Source organism: Oreochromis aureus, linkage group 19 (genome assembly GCF_013358895.1).
Source record: "Oreochromis aureus strain Israel breed Guangdong linkage group 19, ZZ_aureus, whole genome shotgun sequence".
NCBI classification, from domain to species: Eukaryota; Metazoa; Chordata; class Actinopteri; order Cichliformes; family Cichlidae; genus Oreochromis; species Oreochromis aureus.
In genome coordinates this window covers 20,080,333-20,100,566 of record NC_052960.1, presented here as the reverse complement: position 1 = coordinate 20,100,566, position 20,234 = coordinate 20,080,333, and the positions used below count along the sequence as shown (strand labels likewise).

Here is a 20,234-nt window from a genome sequence, read left to right as displayed (position 1 = left end):
CAAATCGTATTTTCATAATGGTCACTGGTATCTAGCTAGAAACTGATAAAACACATTAATCAGAGGGATCTTTTATAATCTCTAGCTGCAGAAAGAGTATTTTGTAAAATACATACAGTCATGTTTAAAAAAGTACGACTATATGCTGTCCTGTGAAAACACCCGTAATGCTTCTATAGAAATTAAGAGGGTAAGTAGCAGTGCTGCTATTCACATGCACTTGGTTGTTTGATCATCAGCAAGTGTGAGCACCTCTATCAAAGCACAAGTTTTGGCAGTTTTGCTGGTATGGAGCATTCAGGTGTGCATCAATACAATTCGACAATCGTCCGAGGATACAAGAGCTACATCTAAGAGTTTACAGGCCTCGATTAGCATGTTAAATATTAAGGTTCATTGCAGTACAATTAGAAAAACAATGAACAAGTATGGCTTGTTTAGAAGGTTTGCCAGGAGAAATCCTGGTCACATGGCTTAGGTTACATCTGAACAAACCACAAGACTTCTGGAACAACTGGACAATTTGGACAGACCAGACCAAAGTGGAGGAGTTCGGTGATAATGGACAGCGCCACATGTGGCAAAAAAGAAACGCAGCATATCAGCTCAAACACCTCATACCAGCTGTCAAGCACGGTGGTAGAGGGGTGATGATTTGGGCTTGTTTAGCAGCCACTGGACACGGGCACCTGCTGTCATTGATTGCTAAGATATTTTAGCAATACCTTTTATTTAAACATCTATCCATCTCAAGGTGGCGCTATAATCATGAAATTGGGTACCACAAGTGGCTTTGCAAAATCACACTGGGTAGTTGTTTGACACAATATTTCAGTCAGGTGAAAGCAGTATACCAACACACTGTTAGACTGGGACTGCCATCCCTAGATCCATGCTGCTAGCATGATAACAAAAACAATACCAGTCTTTAAAAAAATACCAAATATTACCAAGCACAGAAAAAAATGCACAACAACTCCTGTATGCAGTGTAATAAGAACCACGACTGTAACAGTTTTTTCCTACCCCGGTGCTTTTATGAGCTCTACTGGAGTCATATTTTTCAGTCAGAAAACAATTTCCCAACAAACCTGGCTCCCTCTCTGCTCCCCTCTGGGCTTTCAGATAGCAAAGGGGGTGCAGGAAAATAACAGAGTCTTTCAAGCATTAACTTATGAGTTACAAAGTAACCTGTAGGGAGAGTTGCCATAGAAACCTAGCTCATTATAATGTGAAAGTCAGGTTGGGATGGAGTGTACACCTACTCTTTTAACCACTTCTTCCAAAAGTGTTATTGCATTTTTACTTGGGCGCCACACAACAACGCTCCAGGACAAATCATAAGTTTGAAAGGCGCTGAAGATGTGAAGACCACTGGGTTTGCTTGGAAGCAGCTGAAGCAAATGATGCAAATTGAAAAGACTCCTTTAAAAGTGAAGTTACTGACATTTTTATAGGACAGGGCAAAAAGGAACAGAAATATTAACACAAGTGGATCTACGCTCACAGAGCCATCATGTGACTGAGGTCATTAGTAACAGCCAACTTTAAGACAGATATTGTAACTATTAAACTTTACATATATAGCTTGGACCAAGAAGTATTTTGCAAGTGTCAGCTTCTTGGACAGACAGCAGGACAATGGGCTCTACACACTCCAGACCAGGATTGCATAAAGTGGGCCCATGTAATATTTTGCAAGAAAAGACTCAGAAGCCAAAACCACAATGGACAGTCCCTGTTCTGCCACACGCTGTGGAGCTGCCACCAGGATCTGTGGGAGAGAAAAGAACAACCTTTCCTCCACTGAAGCAGGAAATAACTCTTTCTTTGCTTTCAGGTCAGTCTGCACCAAATTTCATTCCCAGTTATGATTTATTTGTTTTGTTACTCATCACTATGTGTTACTGTGTGATACTGATTTTGTGTCTGTGTGCTGTAAGACCCACGCTTTCAGGAACTTTCCATCAAAATAAAGTGACAATTTAAGCATCATTCATTCTCCTCCACCCAGAAGACCTTGGGTTAGCTTGGCAAAATTAGCTGCCTAATATATTTAACTAAAACAGACTAGTCGTGCTGCCTGGTTCATTTTTAAAACATTTCACATCTGCGCTGGGACTCTGGGAGACATCATTCTGCATTATTGTTTCTGACTGGTTGTGATTATTACCCAGACATCCCGTCATTATCTCTCCTCAGGCACTGCAACTGCTGGCCCTTCAAATTGGCCACAAGCACTGCCAATCAAATTGCCACTGTAATAAAAAAAAATAAAAAAAAATAAAAATATCACTGCTAACCCACTGTCACCTTCATGCTATGTCAAACAATTCCAATAAGGAATTTTGATGTTTTTTTATAGGACAGGGACCTCACAGATGGGGATGTCCACCGTTTTTTTACAACCGGCCAAGAAGGCACGAGCAAAGTAATTTAGGTAAAGCATCTTGACAAAGTATGGAAGAGGTGAAGTGCATCTTTAGCATCAATAATTCAAATCATACATTTTTACTAACAGTGTGCAACGGTGCTTAAGTGCGAGTTGGAGAGGGGAGAAAAATGGGGTGGATGGGAAAGCAGGGAGAGAGCGGTAGCTGTGAGTCTTAGCCTTTCCTCTTGTCTCCCAGTGGATCTGATTAAAGTGCCAGTAGAGTGGAAAGTGGGGTGGTCTACAGCCATGACTGGCCCTCAACGGGATCTATTTTCAGGCTACAGAGAACAGAAAAGCTCCCACCAGGAGATGCAAACTTGCAGAAACAAATAACAGCATAAACTCCACAATTGTGTGACTCTTTTTTTTTTTAGAGTGTTTGGCTTTAAACCCAGCATCCACTCTTCCATCACCTACAAATCACCAATTACAACAAAAACTGATGGGTCAGTTCCTTTAATTAGAAATATCTTTACCTCAATATGAAAATACTGAGCATTTAATACCACATAAGTATTAGAGACATTATAGGAATTTTCCTGGCAGTGAAGCAGAAGTATGCAGCAGAACAAACTAGAAATATTTCAGTAAAGTACAAATAACTCATTATTATAATTCACTACAGTGCTGGAGTAAATGACCTTAGTTGATTTCAATATCCAGTTTATTTAACCCTTTCTAGGGCAGGTTTCTGGAGGTTCAGAGAGCTGCCTCTCAAGCTCACCTCTAAATTGTCAGGCAGCAGAGAAGACATAAGATACAGTCTACACATTTAACGGTAGGCTTGGAAATTGTTGATCTAATACATACTCTGTTTGAATGTGGTGTATTCCAACCTAACTTGCCTTCTTTTATTTGTCCTTTTCGATGGAGATCCAAATGCAGAAGGCATCCAGAAGCTGAAACTCGTGAGAAGACCCACTGAGAGGGACATCTTTTGGAATGAGACCACAAGAAATGGGAACCCCGGCTGACTTCTGGAGCCAATATCTCTCCCTTCCTTTGGTTTTGAAGTGTAACTTGTCCAGAAAAACAGCTACAACGCAAGTTAGACCATACAGTCAAAGAAGACAGAGTTCATGATGTAGCACAGACTAAAGGAAAGAACCACACAACAAACTGGACATGGGAGATGTTTTTGAAAACAGCAAAACAAAATAGAAAACTGTGGACAACTGAAGAGAAACTGGTGCAGAGAGCTGAAGTGCACAGAGGTCACAGGATGAAACGGTCAGATAGGCAGGAGAAGAAGAAGAAGCAGGATCTTTAAGCTATCATACCAAATTTCAGTTTTCAGAAATGATAACAAAGTTGCCATGTGTGTTCTGGAACCAACTTTTATTAACAATATGATGAAAGTTTTGATGTTTGGAAGCTACTGCATGTTCTGGCTTTCATGACTGAGTTTATGGCGCCCTCTATTGGTGAAAGAAATGCGATGATGTGAGAAAAACATTGACGCTCATTTAGCCTCCCTGCAATACTGACAACAAACATCCAAAAATGAACTATTTAGCTCAAAGAGATTCAAATCAACTTGCTTTGAGGCTTCTGGTCCATTATTAGACATTTGGGATAAAAATTAGCGCAACCCCCCCCAAAACTTTCAGTCTGCAAATATATTCTGTTATTTAAAAGCAACTGCACACTCAGACTGAAAACAGGAAACTGGTAATTCTACCATTATTTATGAAGTGGCTTCTCTGAGGCCAACTCTAAGCAGACTTAGACTGGCTGAGAGGAACTGGACTCCTACCAAACACCTGGAGCAACAGAAGCTTTCAATTGCTTGGTCCTCAAGCACAGCATGTTAAATGAACACTACACAGCAGGAGGAATTTAATCAGCAGTGATAATCTTGCAGTGGTGGAGTAGAACTATTTAAACAGAAGAAATGTACTTTATTAAATGTATTAAAGGCATAAATACATGCTAATGTGACTTTTATTGTAATCTGCCACTGGGTGTCATTATTGGGCTGAGGGACACACAGTAATTCAAACATCCACAGAGAAGTGGAAAACATTTTTTGGCATTTAATTGCAAATTCTTTTGTGGGTGTGCAAAAACATTTTAGTATCCAAACTTCATGATGTTTTAAATGATTTGTAACAATCCAAAATGCTGCGTTTGGCCCACATGATTTTTATTTTGATTATTACAGGACAAAAGTGTAAATCTTGTATGCATGTATGCAAGAGTAAACACATATTAAATAAGTGAACAATGAGAAACAATTCAGCTGAATGCCCAGAGGTATGGACAGAAGGCACTGGAGCAGAGCAACACATTAAATGAGTCCATCTACTTAGCAAGCTATTCAATCAACAAAGCAAAGTCTGCCAGTGAGAGGCCACTAACTGCAGACTTGAGGAGCCAGACTGACCACATATTGCGACACTGAGGAGATTTAGAGTGGCCCAACTCTTCAAAAAAAAAAAAACCTTCTCCTTTTCCAGTTCGCTAACCACACACACTGGGCCTTAAAGCCAAATCATCGTGGAGGGGGAGAGCCGAGAGGTCTCGGTGTCTGCCACTCCATACTGCTACATAAAAAGAAGGTGAAGGATGCCGTGTGAGCAATTGGTTCCAATTGACAGAGGATTGGTCATGGTCAGCCTTCTGAGTGGAAATCCACGTGAGAATGTAGCATTTGGACCAGCAAGGGGCACAAGAGGCCAATGGCAGACAATGAGGCCACTCAGAGGAGTCTGGCTGCTGCGGAATAGTTGGGACACAATCTCCTCTGGTTTAACCCTTCATCGGCTAGTTATTCATTCAACTTAATGCACAGAGGTGGAGCTTGTGTAGTAGAATGTTACATGCATAGTTCAGGTAATGTGCTGATAAACTGAGGGAAGCATTTGGAAGCAAACGCAGATTTGAGCCGTTTTATCTGTGCATCGAAGCATAAATAGAGGGCTACTCTGATGATTGTGTTACATCAATAAAAGATCAAAATTCTTTACTGTAGGCTGTACAATAAATTAGTTAAAACACCTCCTCTGCAACCTCGAGAGGCAACCCAACAGTTACCATCCTTGTGACTTTTTCACCAATTAGACAGGTCCTGCTCACAGAATGAGACCGACAGCTTTCAAGTCTCGAAGGGCCCGAGGGTCAGCGCTCAATCACAGTCAGGCTGGAGAGTTTGTGTGTTTCAGCTAGCTACTAGTTGACAGGGCAAAGCTGAGGTCAAAAGAGGTGGGGGCCAGTGATTGGTATGGGTGTGGACTCCTGCCAGCTCAAAAGAGAAGCTTTTGTCGCCAAGACACTGGCCGAATCAGGCTTCCCTTTCACAGTCCAGCCGCCCCTCTACTCCAGGCCTACAACAGCTGATGACAAGGCCCCAGCTGCTAATTATCCGGCTGATGGAGAGTCACTGAAGTGCGACTGTCAGAGCAAGGGGTGGCCCTTGTGTCTGCAATGGGATATATCTGAGGCAGACTGAAGACTGGGGGATAAAAGAAGTTGAACTGCAGGTGCAGGTAGTTCTTTAAAAGCAATAATCCAGTTGAATTTTGCATATTGTGAAGTACCTTTGCACATGTGAGTAGATAATAGATAATAATTCTCCTGTAAAACAGGGCACCACAAAAATAATTTAACTGGGTCAAAATTATTTACTTTCAGCTGACCCAGGACCCAGGATCATACGTCACTGTGTGTGCATTACAGTATTTTCAGTCTCATTAATACACAGTGCAGTGTCCACAAAGCCCCTCTTTGTGAATCCATGCTACATCATCATCTGTCCAGAGGATACTGGAGCTGTACCTGTTGAATTCCATATGTAGTACTCCTTGGACTGAAGTTCTCGGGCTGAGGACAGGACAGACACAGTTGTCAGGGTCACCCAAGAGACAGGCAACAAATATTTTGACAAAAAAAATTTTACTGTAAGCTTACATGTTACAATCCGTGGCTTGGCAGAAGAATAAACCTGCACCGAATGCTGGTCAACATAACACCCAGACAACGTCATGTCAGGCACTTTGAAATGCAACTGTGAAGAAAAAAGCCACTGGATGATGAGTAATAAATCTTTTTATCTCGTCTCACATTAATGTGAGTAGTACATGAAGACCATAATGTAAAGTATGTGTGACGATCCTTGGCTACTGGTAATTATAAAACATAATAACTTACTTTGACGTAAGCAGTAAGTTTTGTGCAGAGTGGGTCAGAAGGTCCTGGTGTTGGTCCAGAAAAGCTGATCTTACCCTCCATCGTAACCTCACGAGACTTTGGGAACTTTTGCCCTACATATCATTGAGAATAAAATAGTCATCCATTTCTTTTTAAGTATGCAGATGCAGTGAAAGTGATTTTGTTTCTTATAGGGACAGTCTGAAGCATAACGCTTACCCAGGATCCAGACAAGCAGGTTTTTCTCTTTTGAAACATCCAACTGTCCAGAGCTCAACTTCATATCTACAACACCCATTTGATCCCTGCACAGTGCACACAGAGGCAGTATGCAGACAATCAATCAAATCGGATCAAAGACATTAGAGTTCCACAAAAACTTGGCAGGCACAATAATTTCAAGTCTGAGACTTGCTGTTGAAGCCTTTTTTTTTTTTTTGTAACCTTGGTTACAGAACACAGTGCAATGAATTACAATGCAGTTTGTTTAATAGTCTCTCACACACAGGCAAGAGACTATAACTCTCCTAAATTAGATTTAAAAACATTTAGAAGAGTTTTCTATAAACAAAAATGCACGAGGAAATAATGATTTTGAACTTTGTGCAGTTTACCTGTTAAAGAATGGCAGGTGAGCATTACAGAACTCAAAACTGTTCTTTATACTCTCATGAAGTTTGAGGGTTACTGACACGCGAAGCTGGTTCTCCTCTTCCTTTAGTTGGTATGAACCAAGTATGGGTGGAACAGGAACCTGGTGAGAAATTAAGACTTTAGCAGAAATTTACAAAATGAAAACATATCTGCAAGGAATTTCTATGCATACCTCAGAAGTATAGCTGCATAGTCTGAAGGGCTCTAGAGGAGGGGAAAAGGGAAACTTGTATGGCCCGGAGAAAGCTGAGCCATCATAATTATCCACACTGCTGGCAGTCAGGATACTAGAATCCAGAGATGTCACACAGGGATGGACCAGGATGTCCTGCAGTGGAGAACCATTTGGTGGCAGTGATAGAGTCACTGTCACATTTGGGAGCACCCCCTCCACTTCACACTGTTGAAAGAAGGGTAGAAATGTAGAATAATCCTAAATAAATTATTTCCAGAAGTTATAACATTAATCACTTTTATTTACATTGTGGACTTACTTTGCATGTCACAGTGCCATAAACATCCCAGAGGTCCTGTCTGCTTCGATTACCATACTGCATGGACCGCACAGTTTCTATCAGTCCAACGTTAACCACAGCTCGACCTCGGTGTAGTCCTGTCTTCCAGGCTGGCTGTTTCTGAGTTCCAGCAGAAGTGGGCGCTGTGGGTGTAGCAGGTGTCCCAGGTAGGGGGACATCAAGGGGTGTGCCAAGTGGACAAACCTGCAGGAGGACCGAAGGCAACATTGCCAGACGAGAGCCAAGCCCTTCACTATCAGGCTTACTCCCTGAGCCGAGGAGAAAAGTCTGTAGGCCTGCCAGAAGTGTGAGACCCTGTGAGACTGACAGCAAACTGGCCAGAGGTGGCCGCGGATCAGGAGGGACATCCACTAAAGGCAGGCAAGCCAGAATGAGAGGCCCTTGCGAGACAGTCAACACAGGCCAAAGTATTCCTTTTCCAGGTCCATCCACATGCAGCTCCAGGGCTGGTGACCGTGGACGGTAAAGACAGTCATCTCTGAGGGCAACATAATTCTTGCCTGAGTCTGAAAGCCCCAGCTCAGTGAGCAGGAGCTGCAGGAAAGTACTCTCCTCTGGGACTGCTACATATGAGGAACCTGCCAGGCTCTTTGCACGGTGCTCCACGGTTGAAAACCTCCTGATGAAGGAGACACAAGACATGACAAAACACAGCGATCTACAAGCAATCCGAAAAAAATATGTTATGTTAGCATATATGTGACAATAATTAGAAGTCACAAACCTAGAAAAGCGTATTGACAGATTTCCTCCATTCTCGTGAGAAATAATCCACAATCCACGTACAGTCATTTCTCCGGCTACAGTAAACTCCCGACTTTATGGAAAAAAGAACCCAAAAGCGTCAAAATCTCACATTTAAATCTCCCTGTGCATGTGTTAAATTCATTTTTTGCCTTGCTGTATGAACATCGCTGATGCTTGCTACTTACTTCCTGCTTTTGTTGTTTCATGTGACAACTACGTCCAATCAGCTGACAAATGCGCTTGCGCACTTCCAAGCGGCTGTCCCCACCCTTCTCTCCCATACAGGAAGCTGGATTACCAACCAGCTAGCTGTCAACAAAGGGCAAAACTGTACGAAACCACCAAATCAATGCAGAAGTCGGCTTTATTGCCGGCTTTGAGTTCCATCTCCTAGGTTTTATTTCACCGCGCCGCCAGCTGAATCTTTAACATGGCGACGACCGCTCATCTGTTCGAGGTAAAATGACAACGGGTAGCTGTGTTAGCTGTCAGGCTAGCTAAGGGGCTAACTACAATTAACGGTACCCTAACGGTGCCGACCGTATTTATCAATTGAGTGCGTAATTAAGAATTAATAATAACTCAAGCATTGAGGAGAAACGTTGGTTTCTTGTTGTTGTGAGAGAAAAGTGAGAGAAAAGAGGACACGTATTGTTTAATTGTATGAGTTCGCTTATCCGAGGGAAATAGCAATGTGGTTGGCTGTTTCTGTGCAATAAAATCAGCACAGGTAACTTTAGTAACCTTTTACAATTTACCCGATCTTGTCATTTTTTACCATCCTTTTGTAGACGACTGTCCTATTTTGGCCCAATTGACGCTTCTTCCATTGCTTTTTCTCCCGTTTAGGAGCCCTTTGATGCAGATGAGTACATTGAAAGGCTGGCATGGAGGACTCCTGGGGGAGGCTCCAAAGGAGGAGCCGAGGCGTTTGACCCCAAAAGGTACTCTAGATACTTGTCATTACATATGCAGGAGCATCTCTCTCTTATCCTTAATATAAGGTCGTAGTTTATAAGAATTACATGCACCACATTTTAGCTCAAAGTTTTAGATTGTATAGCGTATAAGATCTCCTTCCATCCATTAAGCTTTATTGGAAAGGAAGTAAAGTTTAATTGATTATTTTTAGTTATTATAATAATAAATATGTTCTCAAAAGGATGCCTTATTCATGAATTAATATTTCAACTTTTACAAATGGGAAAACACAGCCTTTTGACTCACCTGGCTGTATAAAGATTTTCCATTAACCATGCATACTGTCTTTCTAACCATAGTGCCACTCATTTTTTGAACAGTTAATTAGACTCTGTAATCAAGACCGTTTTCTCTCTGTAGCCATTAAATACACATAAACATTCTTCTTCTTTCTCAGTAAACATATTTTAATAATAATTTAGGGTAAGCTTCCTGTTAAAATACTTAGAGATAATTCGATATATCTTAGTGTTTAAATTACATTATGTCATTGTATTATTTTATAACAGTTAACAGACTGACTTTCTAAAGAAGCTGTCCTTCCTTGCTTCACAAAGCTCACCTGGATCTCCTCTCCACTCATTTAGAGTTTCGGGTTGGAAAAACAAGAAATAAATATTAAAGTCTTTTGCATCTTTTTTCCCCATATTTGTTATGATGTTTATATTTGGGGACAGGCCTGCATCTCGTAAGCAGAAATGCCACAACAGTTTAACTGTACCACAGATGCATCCTGCTTATCTTCTCACTACACAAACTGTTGCCACCACCTCCTCGGATACTCTTAGCTACAAGTCAGAGACAACATATCTGTGGAGGCCACCATACTGTGAGTCACCAGCCAGGGAATGAGTGTCTGTTGGGAAAGGATGGGAGATGTCTTTAAGCTATAGCCAGTGCTGAGGGAATTAGTCAGAAGATTATACACTCATCATTTTGGGATGTTTCCTACTCTGTGAAATGTGGTGCTGACTTAGAACATTTGCTCTGCAGTCCTGGTGGCACTTAAAATGCAGCTGACGAAGCTGCTAGTTTTCAGAGCTTCTTAAGCCTGGGGACCCAGGAATTAAGCATCTGGCACTATTCTTTAACTATTAACTGTAACTGTGAGGTCAGTGGGACAGATTTAACCTTCTGGTACCAAATTACTATTCTAAACTAAGGGCATTTTCTGCATCTTTTACCTGTTATTTTTTGAAGAACTACCAAGTGGAAACTTGCATTTGCACATGCATTCTTTCCCCCATTAAAGGCTGTTGGAGGAGTTTCAGAACCACATTGAGGAGTTGAAGCAGTTGGATGAGAAGATCCAGCGGAAGGTGGAGAAGCTTGAGCATCAGTGTCATCGTGAAGCCAAGGAATTTGCCCACAAAGTTCAAGACTTGCAGAGAAGCAACCAGGTGTGTTGTGAACGGAGCCCAATCACACCCACTGCAAAACCCTTGAGCTGTCAACGATTATATTATCTGTCATTCCAAAAACTTTTTTTTTGTGTGTTTTTATTTCACATCCTCTTTGTTTTGCATGATATCAGGTGGCCTTTCAGCATTTCCAAGAGCTCGACGAGCACATCAGCTATGTGGCCACTAAGGTTTGTCACCTGGGGGACCAGCTGGAGGGGGTGAACACGCCTCGCCAGAGAGCTGTGGAAGCTCAGCGTCTGATGACCTACTTCAACGAGTTCTTGGATGGAGACCTACGCAGCGATGTATTTAACAACCCAGAGAAGGTAAGTATGCTGCACATGTTCTTTCCCTTCACATCAGTGGAGGTGTGTATGCGTGACCATTGTCGGGGGCCCCCTGCTGTGATATTGCTGGAGGTGAGAATGAACAGGATTACGAGGTAAACCATCCATATTAATTTGTTAAGTTTATCCCTTTAGTTGGATCCCTCGACTAATTTGGATTAATAAACTGTCATTTGCTGTCTGACAATAGCCGGCTGATTGACTAGCATGGATGTCAACATGCTCACGTCAAAACTAATTGCACTTACAGTAGGTTGTCTGGGAGAGAGAATTTGGATGGCCCTCAGCTTTGTGTCACGTTACAGCAGGAGAGAGCTTGTAGCAAGGTGGTGCACGCAAGGGCACTGGTGACATACATCCTGGGAAAAGATATGCACACTTTTACCCAGTTTCAGTCTACACAGAGGCCTTTTCGATGTTAGACAAGTGGCCAAAAGTTTGATTTTGCAGTTTTGTAGTGACAGCAGAGAGACTGAGATGCTTTAGATTTATTCTTGTTAGTAGGAATGTCATTAGCGGATGCTGAGAAGTGTGTCTGGGGGTCAATCCCAGAGACGAAAGCTGGAGATGGAGCGGGTTTTCTGGAAAGGCATGCAGAAATATCTGTCCAGATTCCTTTTTCCTGAGCATACCTCCATATGAGGGGGAAAAGAGGAAAGCTGCAAGTGAATAGCTGAAGGGGGATGGCTTTGCTAATCCTTCTGAAAGGGAGGGCTGGGCCGCCAGCGTGGAGACAAGTGCTGCTAAACCCTGACTGCAGGGAGACGGCTACATTACTTACATGGGATTTAGCTAATCTTAGCTGGGGGACAGATACTTAGAAAACCTTCGCCGAGCAGAAAGGCTGGATCCTCCTCACGGGAGCAGAGTAATGATGTTAGCTGAGGCAGGCATCTGCGGGAACAGAGGAGTTGCGGACGGCGGGCCTTTCGTAGGTCTGGGGCTTTTTTTTCAGCCAGCGTGTATGTCAGGAGGGGTGGGGGGTGTGTAGGGGGGTGTGGGGCGGCTCTCGACAGGGCCCCCTTTTTTTAGACAGATATCCCTGGACGGACAGATTATTGAAGGCGATTTAAACTCCTGTGGGATTACAGGCTATTCAGAAAAGGCATGCCAATAAAGAGTTGGATGTGCTGCTAAGTCAGGACTTCCGCTGCTGCTGCTGCTGCCGATGCCCAGGTGAGCGCAGCCTGTCTGTTATCAGCTCCCTGTTCAACACGGGAAGGTGGAGGAGGGCTGCTTTAAGATGATGATCCCCCAAGGGGAGACACTGCCGGCGGCCTGCCCACTTTTTCTCTGGATGTCCACCTCACATGGTCCCGCTGTGCTCTCACTCTTTTTCCATCACCTGATATCTCTCTCTCACACACACATACACACACATACATACCCACTCTCACTTTTTCTCTGTTCCTCAGATTAAGGAAGCTGCTGATATCATTCAGAAGCTGCATCTCATTGCCCAGGAGCTGCCATTCGACAGGTGAGTCAGGCATCCTGAAGGCAGCTTTAGACAAAAGCAGTCACATACAAGAGGAACACAGCATTACTTTTGTTCCTCTCAGCATAATCGCAACACTAAATCTTTACAGCATCATGTGATTTCTAAAAATATAATCCTCTACTTTTTTATTTTACTAGTATATAGAGTAAAATGTCATTGATATTGATTTACTGTTTTTCTCTGCCAGGTTTGCAGATGTCAAGGCAAAAATTGCAAGTACGTTTTTGACAGTCATCCACTGTTGGCTGCATTTAGTGTTTCTATTATAAACCACTTGGAATGACCAAGTTTTCTTCATTAATTATTAATAATGTATGATCTGATCTTCATCTGAGATACAGTTACAAAAACCAAGGCACCTTTATTGAACACTTGAAGCAATCTCACAGTGCAGGCTGAAAAAAAGTGTTCGGTTTGTTTGAATTTGAGTCACTGCTCCAATGAAGAAAACGTGATTAAAGTTAAACAAACACAGTTTGTTTTAACCATCCCTCAGTCTCAACAACTTTCATGGGTCCGAACATTAAAAAGCCTTTAAAAGTATTTCTGAAGACCTGGGTGGTCACCAGTCCAGGCTCGATGCTACTGTCATGAGTAGTGAATCTACTACAGAGTTCAGACCAGGAGCAAAATTGTGTGTACATAAAGAATGAAAAACAAAACAAAACAAGGCTTACAGAAAACACCTGCAGAAATATAAAAACTTTGCAAAAATGTTTGTTCTGTAACTTTATTTCCAATCTTAGAAAAACAGTAAATGACAGTGTGCTGGTGGAAGGACAAATGAAACCACTGTCTTCCAAAAACAACTTAGTGCAATATGTCAATGTTACTGAAGTCCATTTGGGTATTCCAGAACACTTGTTGATCAGTGTTTCCTGGACTAATGAGAAAGAAGTTGTTTTTTTGTTTTTGTTTTTTTGAATAATAAACACAAAATCCTGTGCAAAGAGAAAAGTACATTAGCACTCAACCCTTAGATCATCAGTTTACTCTGTTTGAACTTTATGTTGCTTTTCTATCTCAGGGCCTGGATGTCTCCCAATCCAGGGGGAAACAATGAAATTTCACAATAAAGGTGTCTCTATATGAAACTGCAGAGTGTGGGAAAACTGAGGAAAATGGGACGTAAAAGTTGACTTATGTTTATGTAGGATGTGACCTGTAAACTTTTTTTGGCTTCCGAATTGGGGCGTGCTGATGTGTGCTGATGCTGATGCACACCATCCTCATCTGATGAAGGTTTTTGCCATTATGATGCATAACTAAATTTAAGAGTTTAATTCCTTTTTCCAGCCTGCACTGTGTTGATTTTTTTTTTTTAAATTACATGAAGTACAACTGTTTGTGTATCATTAATTTAGTCAGCTTGTGTTTGTTGGTGTCTGTGACTTAGATGAATATTAGGTCACATTTTATGAGCAGTCAAATCAGAAATCCTGGTAATCCTTTGTAATAATATAATGTAAAATCTAATAATTTATTGGTGCTTGTTTGGTTTTCTAACCAGGTAAATACCATGACCTGGAGCGGCAGTTAATCCAGGAGTTCACTGCAGCTCAGCGCAGGGGCGAGATTGGACGTATGCGAGAGGTTGCAGCGGTTCTATTACATTTCAAGGTAACCTAGAAAATAGGTTCGGTGTCCACATTTGACCTAATCTTTGGTCAAATTAATAGAATAATTGTGATTCCCATTCTGTTCATATTAATCATGTATGATTTAAATTTTTTGCACTTCCTTGAACTGTTGCACAGTGACGTAACGCATGTGTCTTTTCGTTAAAGGGCTATGCACACTGTGTGGACGTCTACATCAAGCAGTGTCAGGAGGTGAGTGTGTAAAGTTCCTCTTACACTTGGTAGTATTGCTTCAAGTAATATCTGCAGACATTTACATGTTGCTGGTGTCATCTGTCTTTGTAAGGGTGCCTACATGAGGAATGACGTGTTTGAGGACACGGCAGTCCTCTGCCAGAGGGTCAATAAGCAGGTGGGCGAGGTCTTCAGTAGTCCTGAGACTGTCATGGCCAAACTCATCCAGAACATCTTTGAGAACAAGTTACAGGTATTTCTACTGAAATTAAAAGTTTGATGTGTTACTCTGTCTTTGGTTATATTTAACTGGCTTTGTGTCTGCAGGCACATGTTAAAGAAAAACTGGACGAAACTCGACATTCAGATGTAGAACAATACCTCAAGAATCTCTATGACCTTTACACCAGGTAATTAACTTGCTGACTTTTAATTCAGTTCACTTCATGGATACCCAGAAACCATTGTTCTTGTTTATGACTCTGATTATTTCCCTTTTGAAGGACCACAGGATTAGCCACAAAGCTCACAGAGTTCAACCTGGGCTCAGACAAGCATACGTTCCTCTCCAAGCTGATTAAGAGCATTTTTTCTTCGTACTTGGAAAGTTACATTGACATGGAGAGAGAATACCTTCGCACTCGAGGTGCCATGATTCTGCAGCGATACTACGACTCCAAGAATCACCAGAAACGGCCAGTGGGCGCTGGCAGGTCAGACTTTTGCACGTTTGATTTTACACAAAGAAAAGATTAACTGGTAAAAAAAAAAAAAAAAAACATAAAAAAAACACAATTTAAGTTTTGTTTTTTGTAACAGTATTCAAGATCTGAAGGAACGGATCAGACAACGCACCAATCTTCCACTGGGCCCTAGCATTGACACCCACGGAGAGACTTTTCTCTCTCCGGAGCTGGTTGTCAATTTGTTGCAGGAGACACGCCATGCCTTTGAGAGATGCCACAGGGTGAGGCTTTTCTGCCCTAACTGTACTGCATTTGTGTTTTTTGAAAAAGTTTAAATGCGTATTTTTCTTTGATGTTGCACAGCTTTCAGACCCGTCTGACCTGCCCAAGAATGCCTTCTCCATCTTCCTGCTACTAGTTGACCACCTTTGTGTAGAACACATTGATTACGCCTTAGAGATTGGCCTCTCAGGTAAACCCAATTTAGCTCATTAAAACCATAATGTTTGTCTGCAGTGTTCACTATAGCTGTGTCCTAAAACTAAAACTTATAATACACTGGCAAGGATGATCCAGGTCATCCTTGCCATCTTGTAAGAAAAGCTTTTCAATCAAACAGCCAGCAGACTGTTAAATAATAGCAGCCATCCCGGTGAAACTTTGATAATGGTCTAGTCCAGTGGTTCTCAAACTGTTGAACCAGAGCAGATTAGGTGTGGAAAACCAGATGAATACAATATTTCTGTCTTACATTTATTTATAACAAAACACTAACAAAGGAAGCTGGAAACACATCGAATTCAGTGTTGACGTGGAGCCTAACCCAGCTGTCATTCGGTGAGAGTCAGGCTACACCCTGGACAAGTCACCAGTCTATTACAGAACTAACACATAGTGACAGACACAAATCATTTTATCAAAGGCAAAATAAATCCCAGTTTGTTAGCCGCATGTGGAAGATCCATCATCATTCTCCTGTGACTTATTTGCTCCACATGAGTTGAAACCATCAAGTATGTTACCTGGCACGCCACATCCTCCTCAGTTTTTGATTCGACACCTAGAGGAAAACACCTGCTCTGACATCACTTACTGCGGTTGGTTACATGTGCCCATTAATGTCTGTTCCATACGAAAAAGTGAAAAATCCAAGTTACCTTGATGCCATGCAGGCTGCGCTTTTGGCACTTCTTTACATTTTCTATGGGACTGTATAATAAGGGAGCAGCTTATCATTTTCAGCCAGCTACAGTGGAACTAAACATGCATTTGGTACATCCCAGTGCTCAATTCGTTAGGTACATTCTGCATTAAGGAAATGGATCATTGATGTCCCTGTGGTTTGATTACTTTCTCCTCACTGTCTGACACTGAAATAGAGCGTTACTGAGAATTTCTGCTTCATGCATTATATTTCTCTAATGCCAAGAAGTAGACATCAGGCAGTAGTGGTTTTCTGCTCTTTGTGAATCATGTTGATTCATGCTTTTACCCACCTTTTTTTCCTATTTTCTGGCTTTCTCTCTTTCTCTTCTACAGCAATTCCCTCACCTGATGCAAAGAATGCCAACCTGTACTTCCTGGATGTGGTTCAGCAGGCGAACTCTATCTTCCATTTGTTTGACAAACAGTTTAATGACCAGCTCATGCCTCTGATAAGGTCAGTTAAGGGTTAAAGATGATGAAACTTTTATTCACTTAGTAAAAAGATTTTCCGAATTTACCTTTCCTAATCTGTTTTTAGCTCATCTCCAAAGTTGGCAGAGTGTTTGCACAAGAAAAAAGAGGTGATAGAGCAGATGGAAGTAAAACTGGACACTGGAATCGACAGGTCAGTGCATTTCTAATACTTTGTATGTGCAGATGGAAACCTGTAATGAAATAGCAAGTAGTTTTAAAAGACATTTATGGGTGTTTTGTTTTTTGTTTTTTTTCCCTGCTGCACACAGAACACTAAACTGCATGGTGGGCCAGATGAAGCACATCTTGGCAACAGAGCAGAAGAAGACAGATTTCAGGCCTGAGGATGAAAACAATGTCATGATCCAGTACACTACAGTAAGAGAGAAAAATCTTCAGCTTGCTTTAAGGAGCTCACATTCAAAACTAAACAAATTAGCAAAGGAAACTTGCAAATCAAATCCACACCTAGTTTTTCTTTGACTGAATACAGATAGTGTGTCGGACTGAACGTGTTTTCCGTGTTTCTCCGCGTGTACCCCCCACCTGACAGGCCTGCTCCAAGGTATGTGCCTACGTCAGTCGGCAGGTGGAGCACGTGCGGAAGTCCATGGATGGGAAAAATGTGGACACAGTGCTGACGGAGTTGGGCATTCGTTTCCACCGGCTCATCCATGAGCATCTACAGCAATACAGCTACAGCTCAATGGGAGGGATGCTGGCCATCTGCGACGTGGCTGAATACCGACGATGCGCCAAGGACTTCAGGGTGAGTGTGGGGTGGGGTGGGGGGTGGAGCATAGGTCCAGAATGCACTGGTCACAGGGCAAACATGGCTTTGCCTACAAAGGCTCTACCTGGGATGTTTTATTAAATAAACTGGTCAGGCCAATCCAAAATAAAGGCTCTGGCATCCTTTGTTAATCTTTCAGTACAAACAAGAAGGGTGGCAAATAAGAATTATTTCCATCATTGATTATTTGATTGCTTATTTTCCTTTGTTAAACATTCAGTCTAAATATACATGGACCAACAGCATTGTACATTTTCAGTGTTTAACGTGTACATTTGCTTATTTTGTCAGAACAGCTGTTAAAAGTCCACAAGACAATTCATTTTAATTATTTAACCCTGTAAAGCATGAACCATTAAAACATTTTCAGAAAATTTTATTTTTTTTAACCTTATGATGACTAAAAAAAGAATATGCATTTATAAATATAAATTTGCATGTATGCATTTTATAGTAATTTGTGTCATTTTTACTAAATCTGGCATTTTTGTAGACTATTGCTCGCAGTTTGTTTACCTCAAACAAAAACATAAGGGGACTAGGGTTAAGGTTGGAGGGGAAAAACACTGATGTAGAGGTTTAAAAACTTGACCTGTGTATCATGTTATGTAGCAAATAAATAAATTAAATAAATCTATTTACAATTAACTATATTATATGAAAAAACGGGCAATTCTCACAGAGAGTCTCTAAATATTAGACATTTTTATTTAATCTAAATAATAACATAAAAACCTAAACTATGTAAATAGTTTTGTGCTTCACTGTCTTTCAGGTCCCTCTGGTGCTGCAGCTCTTTGACACACTCCATGCCCTTTGTAACCTCCTGGTGGTTGCCCCTGATAACCTGAAGCAGGTCTGTTCGGGTGAGCAGCTAACCAATCTGGACCGAAACCTCCTGCACGCCTTCGTCCAGCTCAGAGTGGATTACCGTTCAGCTCGACTCGGTAGACACTTCAGTTAATGACTGTTTCAACACCTCCCTGAGCTCCGTCCAGTAAATTATGCTTTGATGAGATGATGCATCTTGAAGATACCCATTACTGCTTCAGTGAATGCATCAGTCTGGCCCTAGCATACAGACTGTACTGGGATCGCTTTGTGCGTCATGGAGACAAGGGCCAGTGCTCCTTGAATGTGTGCATTTTACCTTTTTTTCCATTGTTTATTTCTCCAAGCTGAAGAAATTTAAATGTCTATTGACTTCATTTCAATTGTTTTTAAATACTAATCTATCACCAATCCTTATGGCAAAGATATCTGAAATCTAAGTAAATGGACATTACTAATTTCTGTGGTTATCTAAAAAGAAACACTTTTTTTTATTGTGCCAAAAATATAAATTCTGTGGCTGCACGTGTGCACAGAAGTGGACCCAAAAGCTGCTTTAAAGGGAATCTGTCAACAATCACGCTGTAAAGTCAAGGCTGTAGTCGCTCTGTGCATTGCAGACAGCTACCCTTGTAATGAACTGTAGGAAACCAGACAGAGACAGCCTGACTAAGCATGAGATCTGAGCTCTGTCTGGCTAAGAGAGACACATGACCACCTCTATAACCTTTGACCCTTGACCACAAATTGCAGGTCAAGAGGCCATCTCAGAGAAGTGTGATCCGAGCTGTAAACAGGTCTGAGAACCTCTCTGTAGGTTTGGGTGGTCTCTTTATGGCTTAGATGATTGGTGTGATGGGTCACTGAGTATGTGTCACTGTAATTGCACAGATCAACACTTACTCATCCAGTGGGGCACGCGGTCCAAAGACATTGTCAGTCTGATCTGCAGTGTTTCTGGGTCAGGAGACACTACAGTGTTGACCTCTAATGATTAAGGAAACAAGCTAGAAGGGACTTCTTCACACAGGGCTTATTAGGGAGCTTCTACACTGAGAAAGACGAAGGGTCGTGTACCTAATGCCCAAAACTGTCTCTTATACAAAGTCGCTCTCATTGTACTGCTGTTTACCTTAATTAGTGACCCAATAAAAATCTGTTGCATTTTATTACTGTCTGTCTATGAATATCCTTCATAAATTGGGGAGCTGTGAATAGAAAGTTTGCTGAGTTCTCTTCAAATGTCACTTTCAAAGTGAGATGAAACAGTCTGTCTATAGAAGTCATCAAGTATTCATAGGAATTCTTGCCACCAGAGTAAAGTTCTTTCTTAGACTTCAGGAAGTGAGCAGAGCCAGAGGGGATTAGATATCTACGAGTTGATGAATTGTGTGCAGTAGTCATGGACTGGGGGAGAGCTGGGGAGATAGAGATGGCTGAGAGCTCAGTTCCAGCGCCGGCTGGTTAGTGTTGTGTAGAGGGTACACACGGTGCTGTGCAAGTTCAAACAACATAATTAATTAGGCTAATATTAATATTATCAATGCCACATAAATTCAATTCTCTCAGCCCTAATCACAACTGGATAGCTTGTAAAAATTATTTTGTTAGGCCCTGATGCAAACAGTGGGTCTTTTCCAAACATTTGAAAACTATTTGTTTTTGCGCCGATTAATGT

The 20,234-nt window shown here is 41.6% G+C and overlaps 2 protein-coding genes and 1 long non-coding RNA gene across 3 annotated transcripts; 2 read left to right on the top strand and 1 right to left on the bottom strand.

Annotated features, from left to right (window-relative positions):
• Window positions 1-1,259: 1,259 nt before the first annotated feature.
• Window positions 1,260-4,671, top strand: LOC120434816. The gene is made up of 3 exons (XR_005609380.1): window positions 1,260-1,840; window positions 3,117-3,212; window positions 3,308-4,671. It is a non-coding gene; the product is annotated as an uncharacterized LOC120434816 (long non-coding RNA).
• Window positions 4,559-8,820, bottom strand: ap5m1 (adaptor related protein complex 5 subunit mu 1). Its single transcript, XM_031759643.2, has 9 exons — window positions 8,706-8,820; window positions 8,498-8,590; window positions 7,732-8,392; window positions 7,410-7,637; window positions 7,198-7,337; window positions 6,803-6,888; window positions 6,584-6,696; window positions 6,344-6,440; window positions 4,559-6,256 (listed from the first exon to the last, which is right to left on the bottom strand). Exons 2-9 carry the CDS (start codon window positions 8,563-8,565, stop codon window positions 6,174-6,176), a joined length of 1,476 nt encoding a protein of 491 aa, XP_031615503.2. The 5' UTR covers window positions 8,566-8,590; window positions 8,706-8,820; the 3' UTR covers window positions 4,559-6,173.
• On the top strand, window positions 8,789-19,725 carry exoc5 (exocyst complex component 5). Its single transcript, XM_031759641.2, has 18 exons — window positions 8,789-8,977; window positions 9,370-9,464; window positions 10,754-10,901; window positions 11,036-11,230; window positions 12,667-12,731; window positions 12,940-12,968; window positions 14,263-14,372; window positions 14,540-14,584; window positions 14,679-14,819; window positions 14,894-14,976; window positions 15,070-15,279; window positions 15,386-15,533; window positions 15,616-15,724; window positions 16,792-16,912; window positions 16,997-17,083; window positions 17,202-17,310; window positions 17,486-17,701; window positions 18,501-19,725. The coding sequence occupies exons 1-18, from the start codon at window positions 8,951-8,953 to the stop codon at window positions 18,687-18,689; spliced, it is 2,127 nt and encodes a 708-aa protein (XP_031615501.1). The 5' UTR covers window positions 8,789-8,950; the 3' UTR covers window positions 18,690-19,725.
• Window positions 19,726-20,234: the final 509 nt, after the last annotated feature.

What these genes read in the sequence shown, in the direction of transcription:
- ap5m1 (XM_031759643.2), bottom strand. Translation starts at nt 8,565, where the DNA reads ATGACTGTACGTGGATTGTGGATTATTTCTCACGAGAATGGAGGAAAT. An exon ending in CTGTCAATACGCTTTTCTAG is followed by an intron (nt 8,393 to 8,497) that starts GTTTGTGACTTC and finishes CTCCTTCATCAG; the next exon opens with GAGGTTTTCAACCGTGGAGC. An exon ending in CCTGCTTGTCTGGATCCTGG is followed by an intron (nt 6,697 to 6,802) that starts GTAAGCGTTATG and finishes AATGATATGTAG; the next exon opens with GGCAAAAGTTCCCAAAGTCT.
- exoc5 (XM_031759641.2), top strand. Translation starts at nt 8,951, where the DNA reads ATGGCGACGACCGCTCATCTGTTCGAG. An exon ending in CAGGAGCTGCCATTCGACAG is followed by an intron (nt 12,732 to 12,939) that starts GTGAGTCAGGCA and finishes TTTCTCTGCCAG; the next exon opens with GTTTGCAGATGTCAAGGCAA. An exon ending in CAGCTCATGCCTCTGATAAG is followed by an intron (nt 16,913 to 16,996) that starts GTCAGTTAAGGG and finishes ATCTGTTTTTAG; the next exon opens with CTCATCTCCAAAGTTGGCAG.